This window comes from Miscanthus floridulus, chromosome 3 (assembly GCF_019320115.1).
Source record: "Miscanthus floridulus cultivar M001 chromosome 3, ASM1932011v1, whole genome shotgun sequence".
NCBI lineage: Eukaryota > Viridiplantae > Streptophyta > Magnoliopsida > Poales > Poaceae > Miscanthus > Miscanthus floridulus.
Window position 1 is genome coordinate 127648008 of NC_089582.1, and position 18050 is coordinate 127666057.

Genomic DNA, 18050 nt, shown 5'->3' on the forward strand with positions numbered 1-18050 from the left:
ATAAGTTATTATGAATTGTAGTACCTATTGAACCCTTCGTTGCATAGTGTTTACTTGAACATGTATATACAAAATAAGAAAAGAATAAAATTACCATTGATCAGGCTTCCGTCTTGGCTGCTTCTGCTTCCTAGCTTCACGAGTTCACGTACCCTGCTAAACGCTTGTCAATTGGCACGGCACCACGGCCGCTTCGGCACTCGGCCTCGCCGTCCGCCGCGGCGCCGATGCTGAAGTCCGGCAAGTGCCAAGTGCGAAGCGGCGGAAGTGCCTAGGGCGGAGTCGGGAAGACGCGATTCGACGGGGAGAACAAAAGACACGCACGACCGAGGGAGAGTCGACGGAGAAAGCTGAACAGACGCGACACGCGTTTTGGCCTTTTGGGCTACATAGGAGTATAGGACTTGGGCCAAAAAAGAATAGACACCAGACCTATTATTATTGGGCTGTACACAAGATATTAGGGCCCCCCTGGAATTTGGGGGCCGGGCCTCAATCGAGTGTGGACAGCCTTCGCCACCACCTGCGGCGCGGCGGTCGGCCCCGGAGCACGGCGAAGTAGAACGCGAAGCGTGTAAGGTGAGGATGATACCGCCGGCTGGCAGCACGCCGCAGCATATATTACCGCGGGCCCGCGGCCTTCTTGATTGTTGCCAAGCTTAGCTTTACATTCAGGAAGCAGGAGGCACGTAAAAAGGTTTGCGGCGTTTCTGATTGTGTTATTATTATGTGCGTTTGGTGCAATGTCATTGTGAGTTTGTGATATACTGATATGAAAGTGGCGTGGCTAGCGCCCGGCGCGCCTGCCCCACCGCGCTGTCCATCCTGACGGCTGTGCCTCACCTTCTCCTGCGTGCCCACCCCAGCGTCGAGCATCTACCTGCACGCCCTACTCCCTCAGTCTCGCATGCGCCAGCAACACATTCTCTCTACTGCATGCAACCACAAGAGTGGCAGCAAATTTCTTCTGCATGCACGATTCCCGCGCGAATGCGCTCCACTCATGAAGAAATGGGACAGCGCCTGCCCCGCTTGGAACTATTGCGCCTACAACATACAGATAAAACACACTTGCAACGTACGTCTAAAATATATGAAATATTTTGAATAAACGCTGGCAACATATGTCTAAAACCTATGCAACATTGCAACATCTAGATGAAACACTTGCAACATAGGTCTGAAATAGGTGAAACATTTAGAACATACACTTGCAACATACATGTATAGCCACTGCAACATATGCAATATCCAGATAAAACACTTACAACATACGTTTGAAACAACTGAAACATTTAAAACATACACTTGCAATATACGTGTATAGTCATTGCAACATATGCAACAACAAATCTACTTTTGCAACATCCAGATGAAACATATGCAACGTACATCCGAAGTGCATGAGGTGGGAGGCGCAGGGCGCACGTGGGGCAAGGGGGGTCTGATGCGACCGTGCAAAGCGCGAGGTGCAGGGACACATGAGGCGGGAGGCGCAGGGGTGCGCGCGAGGCGGGTCCGTCCTGTTCGGATGGACGGACGTTCTTATAGGAGCATTAGCGATACGAAAGACGAGGGTGTGTGTTGGTATACACCTGGAAATTGTGGTTTGGTTCCAGCAAACAACGATTGAGCGAAATTCTCTAAAACGTCGAGTAGTGTCCTTCCTTTTTGGTTCTGCTTTTCTCTTTTCAGTTAGGTAAGTGTGAGTTGTGTTGGGCGTGTTCTATCAGCTCCTTGCTGGCCTTGTATTTTGTTGAACCTTGCTGAGGGTTTTTTGCCCCCACAGTTTTTAATAAAAAAAGCATCATTTCTACACTAAACTTAAAAAGCAACATTTGGATTTCTCATATTAAAATGGTAGGATTATAAAGCGACCGTGACGCTAAAAGAGGATGAATTATAAAAAAAAAGGTATAACATGACAAATGATCTTTTTGTGTTCGTGACAGAGAGGAAAAAGATTATTTTTCTGATCAGAATGATTCCAAGATCAATGAATGTGACCAGCGCTTCTAGACCCTTGTTAATATCAACGTAAATAACGTCATGCACGAAGATGACAAATAGAATCCGACAACAAAGGAATTCTGTTTTGTTCACTAATGCAATGTTTTCCATGAACTTGGCTGTCTTCGTTTTTGCATGAAACTTATTGTGTTATTACTCGGAGATTGCCACACGCATTAGTAGTTATGTGTGCGGCAAAGACTGAAGTTTTTGAGAATTTAGCAATAGCATGGATGATTAGCGAAGGTTACTATATGTTCCCTTCCACCATGTATCAAAACCCCAAGTTAGAAATATGTTTCACCAAAGCTATTATTTTTCCAGTGGTAGAAAATGAGCCCGCTGACAGCCAGTTGTGTGGAAACTTCCTTAGAACTTGTTTGACTATACTCGTATTCACCTCAATCCATATGCGTTGGAGTGGATTAGAATAGAATGAAAATTAGTCAATTTTCCATCCCACTGTATGTGGATTAAGGTGAATACAAGTGCAGCTAAACAAGACCTTAATGTTAATACGATCCAATCCTTCCGTAGGTGTTAGAGGTGGGGTTTACCTGCACACATATATTGGAAGAGGTAAGCATACATGTACCTAGACGTCTACAAGAGTATGTTTATTTGTGAATTTAACAAGTTGTGATTTTGATCTATTTGTCATTTGGACCTAAATTTAAGCAGAGGTAGGAAGGTGTACTTCCATTATTAAAATAAATCCAATCAAAAAAATTAAAATAATTGTAGAGGGCCTATATATTTTTTTGTGAATATGTAGAGGACCTATATTAATACATTTTTATTTTACTGTCCCTTGAAAACACGGGCGTTGATACTTTCACAGCAGAGTATACATTTTGATGCTCACACAAGCACAATATCTGTTCAGAGATGAGCAGAACCACTGGATATATATAGCCCGTTACTACCGGCCTATATGGACCGTGGAGGTGCACTCCGACGTGGCGTTGGCAGGCAACAATTGCACGGTGACATCGCACGCCACCTCCGAGGTCGCCTTGATCTTGAACGTGCCCAGCACCACGGCCTTGCCGGCCACCTCCGTCGCTGTCTGGAACGGCAGCTTCCCTGTCGGAAACTCCACCCAAAAGTACGGGATGGTCGCCACCTTGCCCGCGTTCACTTCAATCGCGGCGGCGATCGTCTGCGTCTCGCGCGGGCCGATCTCCCCCGCGGGCACCACCGACAGCCCCACGTCCTCCCCGTGGTACCGTACCACTGTCGCCACGTCGCCGTACCGGAACGCGGCGTAGTTGGGGTTGTTCACGGTGACGTCCACGTACACGGTGAGGTTGAGGTCTTGGGCGCCGCCGCCGTTGCTCTTGGGCCAGATTTCCGCTCCCACCGCCGTCGCCACCACCTTGGGCGACCGCGGCCGGAATAGGGTGAAGTAGAGTGCCACGAAGATGACGGCGAGGAGGATGATCACGGCCACCAGCACGCCGCAGCAGATCAGGACGGGCCTCCTCTTCTTCCCCTCGGCGATGCCCATCGCCTAGCCGGGAAGCGGAGAGGAGAGGACCGATCCACTTCTTATTGTGTTTCTTGGGTTTGGAGGCGCAGGTCAATGTGACTAGAGGTGGAGGAGAGAGCGGCCATATGTAAGATGGAAGTGGCATAGGAATTTCAGCTATTTTTTGTTTCTTTAGGGCCCGGTATGGCGGTATGTGATCGCTTTGCTCACTGGTGTTCTATTCATTACTATTGTTAAATCTGTCAGCTGTCCGGAGATCAGGTCGCGTCCCAGCTCAGAACATTTGTAAAATAATACCACGGAGATTGGAGACTAGTGCTAAGATGTTTGTTTTGCTATGGTTACACATATAACTCCTATATAAGTAGATGTTATATAACAACTTCTATATGTTAGTAAATTTCACTCTATATATAGTATCTACTTATTCTGACCCAAAACTTAAGGTCTTTAGCCATCTAGTTTTTATCACCGTGGTCACTTTTAAGTTTTAATTGTCAATATATGCAACAAACTATGTAAATTTGATAGTAGAGTGAGATAATCATGTCACTATGCTCATCGTGGAATAGGTTTTGATAATATGTTGTGATATCATGGAAATTGACCCAAAACTTTTAAGTAAGCCTAATTCAGCTTAGGCCTTGTTTGGCATGTGTATCCACTTTCAATCCACATGTGTTAGAATGAATTGGAATGTAACTTAGTTTAATTCTACTCCAATCCACTTCAACACATGTTGATTGAGATAAATACATAGGCATCCAAACAAGGCCTTAGTTGGGAGTTAGCGTGCTCGTACACCCAACCATTCACATTCAGAGTCTTCTCCGATCGAATTTAGATTCCGATTTTTCATCTCGCTAGTACCTTCTAGGCTGAAAAAAGTTAGATGGGGATGTACTCTGCAGAGGGGCCATCTTGAATTTGGATTCCTATTTTCGTCTTAATAAAAAACCGCTAGTAGTACCTTTTAGGTTGGAAAGAAATTGGGTGGGGAATTACGGTTGTCCGTTAGAGCTGTACCTGTAGCGTGAGCCATTTCGACGCGTCGGTAGTATTTTGTCCTACTCTCTTTTTTGTTTTTTTCGATTGAGATCGCAATCTGCTCCTTTTAAACTGAAGAGTCGTGGTTCTGTAGCTTTCAATCTAGAAGAACGAGAGCACCAGAGCACACAAATAAGAAGAGAATCGGACGGCCAATGATACACCTTCATCGACCTCTACCAAGAACGGCCCGGCACAGCCCATCGTAAACGTCTCGTCTCTCGTATTCCCTTGGAGGCCGGCGTTGTTTCTGGCGTTGCTTAGCCCACAACGCGGCAACCTCGGCCCGGCCCATTCCGACTTCCCTTTTTTTCGACGGCAACCATAACAGCTGAACGGAACCATCTCAAATTCCGTACATCTGGCCAAAAAAATCTCAAATTCCGTACAGTGTACAAGTGCAAGAGATACACCGTTTTATTGAGGAAAAAAAAAAAACTTCACCCGCACTCACAAAGCTCCCGTTCTACATGGTCGTAAACCATGGCCATCGACACACACAAACAAATCCTCCGACTCCGATCCTAGTCATGTTCCTGCGCGCGCCCTGCACCCTCATGGAACCCCGCGGCAGAGCCGGAGCCGTTCCCGTTGCCGGACCTCGACCCCGACGCGGCGCCGCTGCCGGTGCGGACGGTGGACACGCACCGGGAGCTGCTCTCGCCATGGAACACGTACAAGCGGACGAAGCACACGGTCTCCACTGAGACGGGCACCTCGAAGGCCAGCAGCACGAGCGCCTTGCCCACCACCCTCGCCACGGCCACGAACGGCAGCACGCCGGCCACGGCGTCGGACGCGAAGTGCGGGTTCTCGACCACCTTCACGCCGTCCACCACCGTGGCCGGATCGATCCGCGCCGTGGACTTGCCCCCGACCTCGCCCGCGGGAACCAGCGTCGCGCCCACGGGCGCGCCGTGGTACGTCACCGCGCCCGGCGTGGGGCCGTACCGGAACGGCGAGTTGCTCGGGTTGGTCACCATCACGTGCACGCCCACCGACAGCTTCAGCACCGGGTGCGGGAGCAGGCTGAACTCGTCGATGCTGATGTCCACGGGCGTCGCCACCACGCGCGGCGGCCGCGGACGGTACCGGAGGTAGAAGGCCAGCGCCAGCGCGCCCAGGATCTTTGCCGGATCTGATCACCCTGCTGCGGGGGAAGCTTACTCAGTACACAGCAATGGCGGCAATGTGATTGATCGACGATCTGATGATGAGCAGAGTTATATATTTATTTTCTCGGCGTCTTGTTGGCAAGTGCTTGCTTGTTGATCGGTTTTTGATTTGGTGGTTTGGAATTCCGTGTGCACTATATGTTTGATAACTGATTGCAGGTGAAGAAGACACTTTATCGTCCAATCTGCATCTGCTGAGGCTAAATTACGCACAAACCGTTATGCACGGTACGCAATGAAGCGTTGCCTTGGGATGTGCCTAAAACTCAGTTAAATTAGAAGGTTTTGGTTGCCTTGGGATGCCCCTTTTGATTCTCTTTTTTTGACCTAAGGATGTCTCTTTTGATTGTTGATGTAATCCCAGTAGGTAGGCCTATATCTTAAGAGTAATCGTACTTGGTAGGGTTCTACCCCAGGCCGGTTTGTAACTAAAAGTGAAATTTTTTTTCTAAACATGTCCTAACGGGTGGATTGCATGCCATCTTATTCTTTTTATATATCAACATTAAGCGGTTTCACCATTATTAATAAAACACAAAGGGCCATGCTAGCGCACGGACATCCGGACACATGCACACCGTGTGCTGCTGTGCCTGCTGCTGCTGCTGGGTCAGTGAGTGGTGCTGCTGCGCTTGCTGTGCCCCGAGCGTGCTGCTGCTGCGCCTGCCCAGGTGCTTCGCGCCCCGCGCCTGCTGCCGCTGCGTCTGCTCGGAGAGCATGTGCGTGGGGCCTGCCCTGCTGTATGCGAGAGAGATGGTGAGAGCACAGTGTGCGTACCTATGTTGACCATGGCTGCATGCTCCACCGTGGGGGCCAATCCTGATGGCACAGTGAAGCCTGGTTCTGCGTCCGTTGGGCGCTGGCCCGCTCTGGCGCTCTGGATGGGCGCATGCACTTTGACCAGGGAGTGCTCGGCCATTTGGGCACTGACCGCCCGTTGCATGTACGTCCGATTATTGGAGCTAGCCTGCATGATAGAGATAGTCAGCGTTTGATGGGTGTGTACAGCGCGTGCGTGGCCGCGAGTCAGAGCACGTAGGGAGCAGCACCTATTGCAACATACCAAAACCAGGTGAAGATATGTGTATAGCCACTGTAACATATGCAATATCCAAATAAAACACTTACAACATATGTCTGAAATAGGTGAAATATTTGAAACATATACTTGCAACATACATGTATAGCCACTACAACATATGCAACATTTAGATGAAAACATGCAACATCCAGATGAAACAACAGAAACATTTGGAAAACACACTTGCAACATACGTGCATAGCCACTGCAACATGTACAACATCCAGATGAAACACTGGCAGCATATGTTTGAAATAGCTAAAATATTTAAAACATACACTTGCAACACACGTGTATAGCCATTGCAACATATACAACACCAGATCTACTTTTGCAACATCCAGATGAAACATATGCAACATATATGAACGCATAAAACATACGGTTGCAACATGTGTTCATATTTTTGCTGCCGCCCAATGATGGTTGACGTGGGCGCGGGGGAGCGCAGCACGAGGTGTGGGTGGCGCATGGCACGAGGTGCGAATGGCGCACAACGCGAGGCACGAGTAGGGTGCGCGGCATGAGGCGGGTCCAGCATGAGGCGTGAGGCGCAAGGGCACGCGACACGAAGCGGGTCCAGCGCGTGGGGCAGGGGCGCGTGGCACACGAGGTGGTTCCGTCCCATTGGAAGCGTCTAGATTTTTTGAATAATGGGACACTTCCAATGAGAAACTCAAAACTTGTTCATGGGCCCAGCGAAGGCGCGCGTCTGGTCGGACGGACGCTCGATAGTGAGCATTACCGAAACACAAAACGAAGCAAACCCACCTAGGTCATTGTTATGAAAACAATATTTTAAGTACTAAAACACAAAATGCAGATATTTTTATATGAAAGTTATAACTCCCTATAACTTGAGAGTTTTGAGTTTCTCATTTGAGGCCATTAAGATGATGAAAAGGTGACATAAAGTCTCAATAGCATATTAATTGCGTAGGAGGGCTTTATCGTCTTACAAAAATCATATCTTTCTTGTGTGGTGTGAAATAAAGATAGTTTTTATACTAAAGTTGTAGCTATCGTGAGATCTACAACTTTTTAATTTTGGAATTCGTTATTTAAGATAGTTAAGATATAAAAAATAAAATACAGTTAAAGGAATGTAAACCACGTATCCCTTGGAACTGCATTTCACAAAAACCAACAAATGCACCTGTAGAGAGCGAATATTCCAGGATTTAACGGCGTTGTGCTTTCAGTGATAGACGATGTTCCCATCAACAGCGAGGTGCCTGTGGTGACTTCAATAATCCTGAGGATTTGCCGATCCAGTATTCGAAGATGCACATAGGGGTAGGATTTACATGCGTGCGTTGATAGGGGTGAGTGTTCATGCGTTGTGAATATCTGAATTGTACTGTGTAATCGCAAAAGAAAAGAACTGCTTTTGTCCTTTTGGCTTCTAATACAAATATAAAATTTTCTTTTTAGAAACCAATGTCGAAATAGATGAACACTAGTATGGCGACGCGCGCATTCGCGCGCCCGTGGCCTCATACTGTTTTATTTTTGGGCCGGATACCTTTTTTTTTGGGTTTGTTATATCACTGTTTCTGCACGTCTGTTGGTTGGTACCGTGTGTTATCTGGGCCTAAGACGTATCAATTAGGGTGCCGTGGCTTGGATAATCGAGGCTCGATGATATGTGAGAGCACAATCCTTTTTCTTTTTTTCTTGGCTCTGTGCGGTGTGCTAAAGGGGGGCACCAAAGTTGTTAGCAGGATGTATCTAGGTTCCATACACATCAAATATGTTCCCATAGCTATGTCTAGATCACAGACACGACAAATAGTACATAGAAGTTGATGCATCATAGCCTGATGCATGTACCACAGAAGTCGATGCATCGTACTCTGATAATTTACATATATGTTTTATTTCTTCGAACGACAGTTCTTTGTAGGACGCAAAAGCTTGTTACATGTCGGCAATAGTGCGGCAGCACCTATATGGAACAATAAAGGAAGAATGTTTAGTATTTGAAACTAACTGGTGTGAGACAATGTATTGTGTATGTCTTTGTCCAGAACTAAGTCAGTTATGTGATAAGAGTTGGCAAGGAAGACCTTATCTTTTTGGTTGTTTATTGGTACATATTAGTCACATGCTGTTTGGAGAATGTTACCTCTTGCGTACCAGAGACGCTGCTTCACTTCTGTGAGTCGCTACCTGCATCATCTTCCTGGTTTATTTTTTTCTGCCTGGGAAAAAACCAGTCAGCACTATACTCGGTTTCTATGTTTAGAGGTTGTATGTCAACATGTTTGGACATAAAAAGATGGTAAGTTAAAATTCTTGAAAATATACTTCTTTGATTTTGACTCCGGAGAGGATGCACGCGGTTCTTTGGCACGCTGTTCTTCTTGTGTCTCTGTAGTTTCGGCCGAATCAGCGTGGCCGAAGAGATTCTTGCGAGCACCTGTCCGTGTTGTTGGTGACCTTACATAAATTGGAATTGTGCACTGATTACGTATACTGCTTGTAAGCAGTATATATGTATTTATCTATTATGGAGTTTCAATGTAGAATGGTGGATTATTATGTACCTGTCGACATCATGTTTGGAGGCTTCATGGTCTAGTTCGCTACCAGGTGCTGGAGTCTGTAACACGAAAAATTTGTTGAGTGGACTACAACTAAATAAGTTGGAATAGTGTTGCCAAACAAGCTGTAAAATCTGCTTGCAGATTGTGCAGCGGCTTCAATCAGAAGTAGATCAGCCGAATGCTCTGGACTCTTAATGATTGGTGTTGAGCTTGTTGTGTGAGGTGGGTGATACGGAGATGTTGCCATGATCTACAGCGAAGGCCGCTTCGGTGGCCTGTCTAAAACTGCTTTGACTTGGTACTGCCTTTTTTTCATACTTTTGCACGATTCGTTGGTAAGATCAACTTGTGCATTGCCTGAGGCAATCCTTCTTTTATATGCAATGGGTTCACCAATGCCTGGCAGTCTTTTTGAATTATTTTGCTCGCTTCATCATCATATGCAAAGAACTGTGCTTCATCTGTGTCATCTTTTGCAATAAATGATAATAGGTACCTGCACAAGTTATAAACAATGAAAGGTGTAGATACGTTGAAAAATATTCAGTTCATGTACGGATTGGAAATGGTATTAAGCTAATGAAAAGGTACCTAGGAACTGTGATTGTGCCTCCACACTTTGGGCATCTGTAGGTACCATCTAGTTGTTGATCAGCTCTTTTTTTGCATGGCTTGCAAGACATGTACCACCAGTTAGTAGTGTTTGTAATAGACACAATCGTTACTGCAACTTTATATGGTCCTGTTTCCTACACCGCAGCAAATAATTCAGAAGTTTTTACATTATAACCGGTCCTGGTTCGCTCACAAATTTGATAAACAAATTTGATATGGCATTGGTGAAAGAGCTATAAAATCCGTTTGGAACATATGTAATAGGAGGCTGTTTAGGAGGATGAGTTTACACCTTTATCTTGTTTACCATGTCATCAAAGGGATCAACATGGTTCAGGTCAGCTATAGTTTTTTCTGGTAGTTGAATGTCTTCGACCGAAGCTGGAACCGCCTCTTCTTCTGGCGCAGGTCGGTCGATGTAGACTGACGTATTTTTGAACCTGGTGATACAAAGCATATTAGTACAAACGTTCAGGCATCTTTCTTTCTCTGTGTCTTCTTTTATTTTTGTTTGGGTTGACCTCGATGTGGCTATACCTGGAGTGATAAGCACATGCGTCTGGAATGGTAGGGTTGAAATAGTAAGCGCAAGCTGAGCTTCCAGTTAGACATGTTTTATCTGCAATAGTAAGGAATAAAATGGTTTGTAGCGCGTGTATCTTAAAGCTATGTTAGTCCCCAATGCATATGTAAATATATTAAGAAATGTTGAGACCAATCTGGAAAAGAAGGCTCTACCATTGTTTTTGAAATCTTCACGCGGTATGCAACCAACGAGAAGGCAAACGATAAGATTACCAGCTGTAGCATCGTATATGTTGTCGATACTGAAATTTGTGGCATGCTCACCCCATAGGGTAATCTTCATAACATTTTCACTGCATAAAAGTAGATTTTGAGGCAGTAGGATAGAACCACTGTTATGTAAGTTATCGTAGGGGCAAGTGATACATACCCTAAATCCTTAATGTAGATTTCTCTGAGTGTTTTAGCCTTTTCCATGTTCTTTGGAACAAATGTGTGAGCTGCCTCATACTTAATGAGATATCCAAGGACATCTTGTAAAAAGATCGATGCAACTTTGTCAGTTACCAGATTTATATAGCACGTACAAGGTAAATCTATCTAGAAATGATATTTGAAAAAATAGGTCACCTGTCAGGTTGAAGACGACTCGTGCTGGTCTAATGGCTCGTAATGGAGTGATTCTGTAAATGTACTCTGGAATTGAGTGTGGAGGATTCCGAACAAGCTCAACTGTTGTGTAGTCTGTAATGTCTATCATGAGGTTCTTATCAATTGCTCTGTAGCTCTTTTTGGCATTCTGGACGACAAATTTCTTAACAACATAAACTTTCCCAACATCGAAAAGATAGGCTTTGTCATCCATGAGGTCATCTGAAATTTCAGCATATATGGCACTTCCCTGTTATTGTAGGTATTAAGCTGATTAGATTGCATGTTAATGTGTATGAAGTACTATTTTTGCTGATTGTAAATATGTGATCCTCATGGTTAACACAAAGATAATATTATTATGTTTTTTAAAGAACTGGTACCAGTACCTTTGCGTCCGCCACAACCATCCCAACGTACTAAGGTGGACCCTGTCCATTGTTTTCGTAGTGAACCCACTTCCTTACAACTCGAACAACAATGCCATGCGAGTGGCGTCCTTTTTCTAGCTTGTCAAGAAACGTCGGTTCCTGCATGATGGACCTGGCACACACACAGCAACAATTCATAAAGCTATTTATGCATACATATAGTTTGAGGAGAACCCAAATACATTGAGGTACAGTGACGAAAGATGTAGAACCAGTAATGCCAATCATGAGCACCAAAAGTAACAATTTCATTGCCTGGTGTTTACATAGAGAGGTACAATTACATTGCCCCACTGTACATTGATGCAGCCACTACCAAAATATTTGGCTACAAGGAAACCCAAAATGATGTATGCATATGGTCAGTGCTGAGTAAGACAAAGCACATAGGCATGGTTTTTCAAACTGAACACATATATGTACACTGGTCTACAACTTTAATTGTGTACTACATGAGACTATACAGGCAAATATTAGCAGCACCAAATGTGGGGTCATTGTAGCCATGACGGCCATTTTAGGTACGAAGTAATTATAGAATGGCCCTGCATTTAGCAGCTAAGATAGATGGTGGAAAACTTCTTTGTACACAATGTTTCTTGTCTCATTGGAGGGATTGCCATCATCATCTTCTATGTAGATTTTGAGACCTTTTTTTGTTGTTACTCGCGAAACAGCTACATAGAGTTGACCATGTGTGAAGACTGGTTTTTGGAGGTAGATGCCAACAGTTGATAATGTTTGTCCCTGACTTTTATTGATTGTCATGGCATAGCAAACTCTTATAGGATATTGGCGTTGTTGTAGAACAAATGGCCACTTGTTACTTTTGAGAGACAGAGTTATGCGTGGAATTGCAAATGTTTGATTTGCATGGCGCCCATTCATAATTTTTGCCTCAATTGTCCATTCTCCTATAGAGGTTACAGTCAGCCTTGTACCATTGCAAAGGCCTGCTCTTTGATTGAGATTACGCAACAGCATTATAGGAACTCCTCGTTTGAGGACAATTCGATGCTGCGGGAAGTTATTACCACTAATTGAGTTAAGGAACTCAATAGGATATAGGAGATCATATGCCTCATGTTGAGCAGTGGCCTTGGCGATAGTATCCGAACTGAGATATTCCTTTTCTCTACCATGAACTAAGGGAACCATGTACTCATTTATTGTATCTGTGAGTTCATTTGTTGGAGCTAGTATGGCCCTTTGAGAAATGTACAAAGGGTCTCTGTACCTGGTTTCAAAGTTAGGATATACTGATTGCACAATGGCTGCAAGTTTATCCTCACCAGGCACTATGAGCAATTCTTCAGGTATTGTAATCCAGCTCGGTTCATCTTCTCCATCCTTTGCAAAAGAGGATGCCTTACCTTCGCTAATATCTAATATCCATCTGCTGAACATGGCGACCTCCTGTTGTTGGCAAGAATCATTCGATGAACATACTAATCGCATGTTTTGATTTAAGCTGAGCACCTCTACATGAGCCCACAAGCGTGAGGTGATTATAGCAGCACTGATGACGTCCTGTTTGGTACCTCATTCAACCACAGGTAAGATCTGCCTGAGGTCCCCTCCTAGCACAACAACCTTACCACCAAATGGAATATTTGCAGCCTCAAGGTTTTTTTTACTTTTTCTATGTCACGGAATGTGTGGTCTAATGCTTCAAAACATTTTCTATTAGCCATAAGGGCTTCGTCCCAAATAATAAGGCTTGTAAGTTCAATAAGCTCTGAAAGCATGGTGCCCCTGCTAACATCACAGATCATATCATCCTCTACCTCACAAGGTATTTTGAATCTTGAATGAGCAGTCCGTCCCCCTGGTAAGAGTAGCGCTGCTACCCCAGAAGATGCCATAGTAAGAACAATTTTGTTGTGTCCTCTGAGATAGCCTACTATTTGATTCCATAAATATGTTTTACCAGTTCCCCCATATCCTGATACAAAAAAAAGCCGGGCTCATTCTATTGCACTCTATGGACTATTTTATAGAAGGCGTTTCTTTGATCTTCATTAAGGAAAGCAGTTGGGTTGTTCATGTCAATCAATGGATCAGCAGGATATGATAGCTCTTCTTCGACAAGCCGATTGTGTTGAACAGGATATTCAGCATGTGTCTTTGGAGGTAAGTTGAAATCAGCTACGTTCCTACCACTCTGACAAAAAAAAGAGTGGAAAGTTCATCCAGAAGGTAATCCCTAGCTACTGAATCAGGCAACACATAATTAGGATCACCAATCATATCTCTGTACTGGTAGATGATATCGTCGGCTAGATGGCGCCAAATTTTCTCGAAGAAAGTGTTTTCATCACCAACTTCGTAGAACAATATCATTGTTACAAATAAGCTACGAAGCTACGGTGAAGTAGCCCAAGCTGCTGCCTCATCAAAAGCGTTGTACCACTCCTGATCATCACCAAGAAGGCCACGGGACTTGCACGCCTCTTTGAATGTATGATGATATGTTCGGTTGTGGAATTTGAGATGTTCATAGCTTGTTGCACCCTTAACTGTTAGCAGCAACATGCGAAGGTAGTACCGATCCCCAGCTGATGGGTGTACATAGTGAAGATGGCCTATCTTACCATGCTGTTGTTTCCGCTTTGTCCACCTTCTATCTCTTTGATCCCATATCCATTTTGAAGGAAACTCAGGATAGGTCAATGCTCTAGCTTCAGGAAAAAGCTCGTTGTAGACAAACCACTGAGTTAACATCGTTCTTTTCAAAAACTTGGTAGATACTAACTTATCCATCTTTGCTCTAGCACTAAAAGTTATGAAATTCTCGTTTGGAAGATGCACAGGCATTCTTTCTACTGCTAGATAGTGTCTATGAATATCATATCCAAACATTCTCCAACATGCATCTTGCTCATAGATATATCTACAATCAAGATATTCTTTTACCTCATTTATAGTCTGTGTTTCATCATCATACGGCGCCTGCTGGCCTCTCTTGACTCTGTGTAGATAAGCCTTGCTACAATCTGCTCCTTTGGTTACATACTTGAAGAGGTACTTGATGAATGTAGTTTTATTGCACCACTCAACATTGATGTGTGCCTGATATTTTGTAAGGAGGAACATGTTATATGGAACAACCCATCTGTTATCCATTTGGAGGCCTCCTTTGCAAACAAAGAGATTGTTCTCACGTCTCCTGTACATAGCAAAGCCAATAGAATTAACTGTAGTTGCAGGCTGGTATGGTTTGGGAAAATGCTTGGAACACTTATTGTTCTTCATGCATGGACACCTAGGATTATTTTTACCGCAGGGTCCATGTATCATGTGCTCTGCAACAAGAGCATAGCCTAGCGGATCATTTCTTGGATCAGGCACTTCTGTAGACACATATTTGTCTATCATTGCAGAAGTTGGATCAGATGTATCTCTTGAAGTCCAAAGGATTATGTGTGCATGTGGAAGTCCGCGTTTCTGGAACTCTATAGTGTGGAGCATTGCATTTTAATAGGAAATATTTAGGATCTGGAAGAGATAGTAGACAAATGGACGTAGATAGAAAGGATGGTTTTGATGTATGTAGATGAATATACCTACGTTGCAAGGTCCAAAGGGTGTACCACATCTAATATCATGCAGAAGTTCTTCTAACTTGATGTTGAACACTCTGACAATTATATCATTCCTATCACTTGGCCTCTGTCCAGGCTCAAAGATAGCCTCAGAAATCTCTAACCATTTAGGATTACATGTAAATGTAACAAAGAAATCAGGGGGACTGTATTCTCGGTAGATAGCTATACCGTCATGATAATTTTGTATCATATAACGTCTACCGCCTGTATATGATGTCGGTAAAACGGTCATTTTCCCAACCTCACTTCCTTCTTGGGAACCTCTGCTAATAGCATCACAGATTCCTTGAATACTTTCCATCCTGATATTAGCCTGATGATCCACTATATATTTTAGTATGTTTTCATCGACGTAGGCCCGGGCATCAACCTTGGCCTGACTTGACAATGGCCCATAACATAAATAAGGATCGGGCTCATTTTTTCGATAGTGGAACATGTAGCAGTAGTAATCTTGCATGGTTAGCTTTACATGAGCATTCTGTGCTGACTGAGTGGCACCAGTGTATAAAATACCAGTCTGCCAACCATGTTCAGCATATGGAAACATCAGAGGATACTGAAGCGCCATGAAAGTAGGATGCAAAGCAGAGATTTGATCTAGATCTCCTGTCTGTTTCTGCACAATAATGTCCCGCTCAAATTCTTCACAGCTAAAATCACCAACCACAAGCATGGCCAATTGATCTGTAGTTGGTAAACTGTACTGAGGCGGATCTCCGTCTTTTGGACCAACAATGCGAATGACAAAATCTTCAGCCTCATTGTCTGCTAATCTGTCCCTGGCCATTCTAAACTGCTTTGCAAACAAATTATGTTCATCCAACATATTAACCAAAGATTATACAATAGTAGGATCTAGATCTGATGCTGTTGTGTCTTCTTGGTCTAATGAGGCAATTCTGTTCTCAACCTCGGCTGATGTATCATACACATATAGCTGAATAAATTTTGGAGGGTGACCATCTAGAGGTATCAAAGAGCCGATGCGGTGATGAATCTGTCCACAAATTTTAAAAACCGGAGGACCCCTGCCATCATTCATGGTTCGATCTATATTGGCTCCCATAGAGGTGAATGCAAAAAAGACAATTGTAGCGTCTTATATTCTTCATAAACTTGTTAGAGACCGATCCTCCATCAAATCTTGCCAAATATGCTAAGGGTTCAGGCCTAGGAAGGAAGGGAGGAATAACAACTCTGCCTCCTTTACAGCACTTGTTGTAAATAAGTGATCCAGAAGAGGTGCGTGCTTCGTTGCCAACACTTTCAGCATTCTAGAAAATGGCGTGGCAGTTAGAACACTGCTGTGCAGGTGGTCCATGGTATGATCTCCTAGGATAAGAAACTGGTTTATGCACATGTAAGATAGAGTTAAACATGGATGAGGTAGATACCCGTAGGTAGGCCTGGTGATGATGGAAAAGATAGATGCAGCATACGAAGGTACGGCCTTTACCTTTAAGAGGCTCTATGAAATCATCATCGAACTGAGCACATTCTAAGCTAGCACTATACGCTGAAGCTGCACCTGTACACAGGGTATAGGATTGAACCATATTGTAGCCCAAAGGCATGAAAACATCATTTGCTGTAGAATCTGCTGTAGTACCTCCCCAAACATGACGATGCTGCTTTAGGAGCTTTCTCCTCTTCTGTCTACACTGCGCTGGATCAGGACTTTGAATGGGACATGAAGAGTTATTTCCTAGTCGAAGGACAGAATAGATAAGAAGAAGATTCATACAATATTCTTGCCTCATATGGGACTATACACAGTAGGCTACATACGTGGTCTTGCACGGTGGGACCTCGCTGTGGCAGCAGCAGAGGTGCCTATATCCACCGAAGCATCCACTGAGTAATATAGGTAGGTACTGTTAGATATCGTAATACAGCAAAATAGTGAGGCCACTGAATATAGCAGCGGTCACTGAAAACATAGATATGTAGGCAAAATAGAGCACAATTTACATACAAGGTTGCTGAGCAGCCATACCAGTTTGGTATTCCATAGACGATGAAGGCTGTGCATCTGACCATGGACATAAAACAATGAAACCATTTTTTTGGGGAAAAACATTTGGGAAAAATAGCATGTGGTGTTTATGGACCTTTAACATACATTGGATAACCCAGAATAACAGCGCACAAACAATCTAATAGTAGCAGAGAACTGCTATAACGCATTCTTTGATGCATCTTTTGTTTGTGCTGTACCTGATTCTATAACAGTCTAATGTACCGAACACGATACGCTTGAGTATGTTAACATGCACTGGATAATCCAGAAAAACAGCACACAAACAAGCTGATAGTACCAGAGAGCTGGCGTAATGGATTCCGTGACGTGCATTTTGGCTCTGTTCTAGTTGGTTCTATAAGAGCGTAATATAGCGAATATGATAGGCATGAGTAATGGAGAAGGCAAAACATTAGTATATGAAACAGGCAAGTGTAGGCACAGGCACAAATCTAGATGTATAGGCAGGGTGGATTCATGCAGTAAGAGCGGTAGAAGCACGATAAGAGCAAAAACGACTATATGAAGAGGAAAACTAAAATCGGAGTGTATAGTGCAGTAAGAACCAAAAACAATTACATAAAGATGAGAAGTAAAATATGGATGTATAAACAGACCGATGCTGAATGAGGTGTAACTGAAGTCACCTCATGTAACATTTTTATAATTAATGGTGCGATGCGTACAATGTAAGGAGGAAAAAAATACATAAAGCCGGAAAAGAAATTGTAACCCTACAAACATGCTGACACTCAATCGTGCGACAGCACGATGAGTTCATCTAACACCTGTTGCGCGAACACTGTAACAGCCGACAACGGTCTAACATCGTCGCTGGGCGCT

At 44.0% G+C, this 18050-nt stretch overlaps 2 protein-coding genes and 1 long non-coding RNA gene across 3 annotated transcripts; all 3 read right to left on the minus strand.

Moving 5' to 3' along the window:
- Nucleotides 1-2748: 2748 nt before the first annotated feature.
- On the minus strand, nt 2749-3661 carry LOC136546854 (uncharacterized). The gene has a single exon (XM_066538822.1). It carries the CDS (start codon nt 3518-3520, stop codon nt 2933-2935), a length of 588 nt encoding a protein of 195 aa, XP_066394919.1. The 5' UTR covers nt 3521-3661; the 3' UTR covers nt 2749-2932.
- Nucleotides 3662-4992: 1331 nt separating this feature from the next.
- Nucleotides 4993-5846, minus strand: LOC136546856 (uncharacterized). Its single transcript, XM_066538823.1, has one exon. It carries the CDS (start codon nt 5530-5532, stop codon nt 5074-5076), a length of 459 nt encoding a protein of 152 aa, XP_066394920.1. The 5' UTR covers nt 5533-5846; the 3' UTR covers nt 4993-5073.
- Nucleotides 5847-8949: 3103 nt separating this feature from the next.
- Nucleotides 8950-11384, minus strand: LOC136546857 (uncharacterized). The gene is made up of 3 exons (XR_010781440.1): nt 11125-11384; nt 10925-11027; nt 8950-8977 (listed from the first exon to the last, which is right to left on the minus strand). It is a non-coding gene; the product is annotated as an uncharacterized lncRNA (long non-coding RNA).
- Between the last annotated feature and the right edge of the window lie 6666 nt (nt 11385-18050).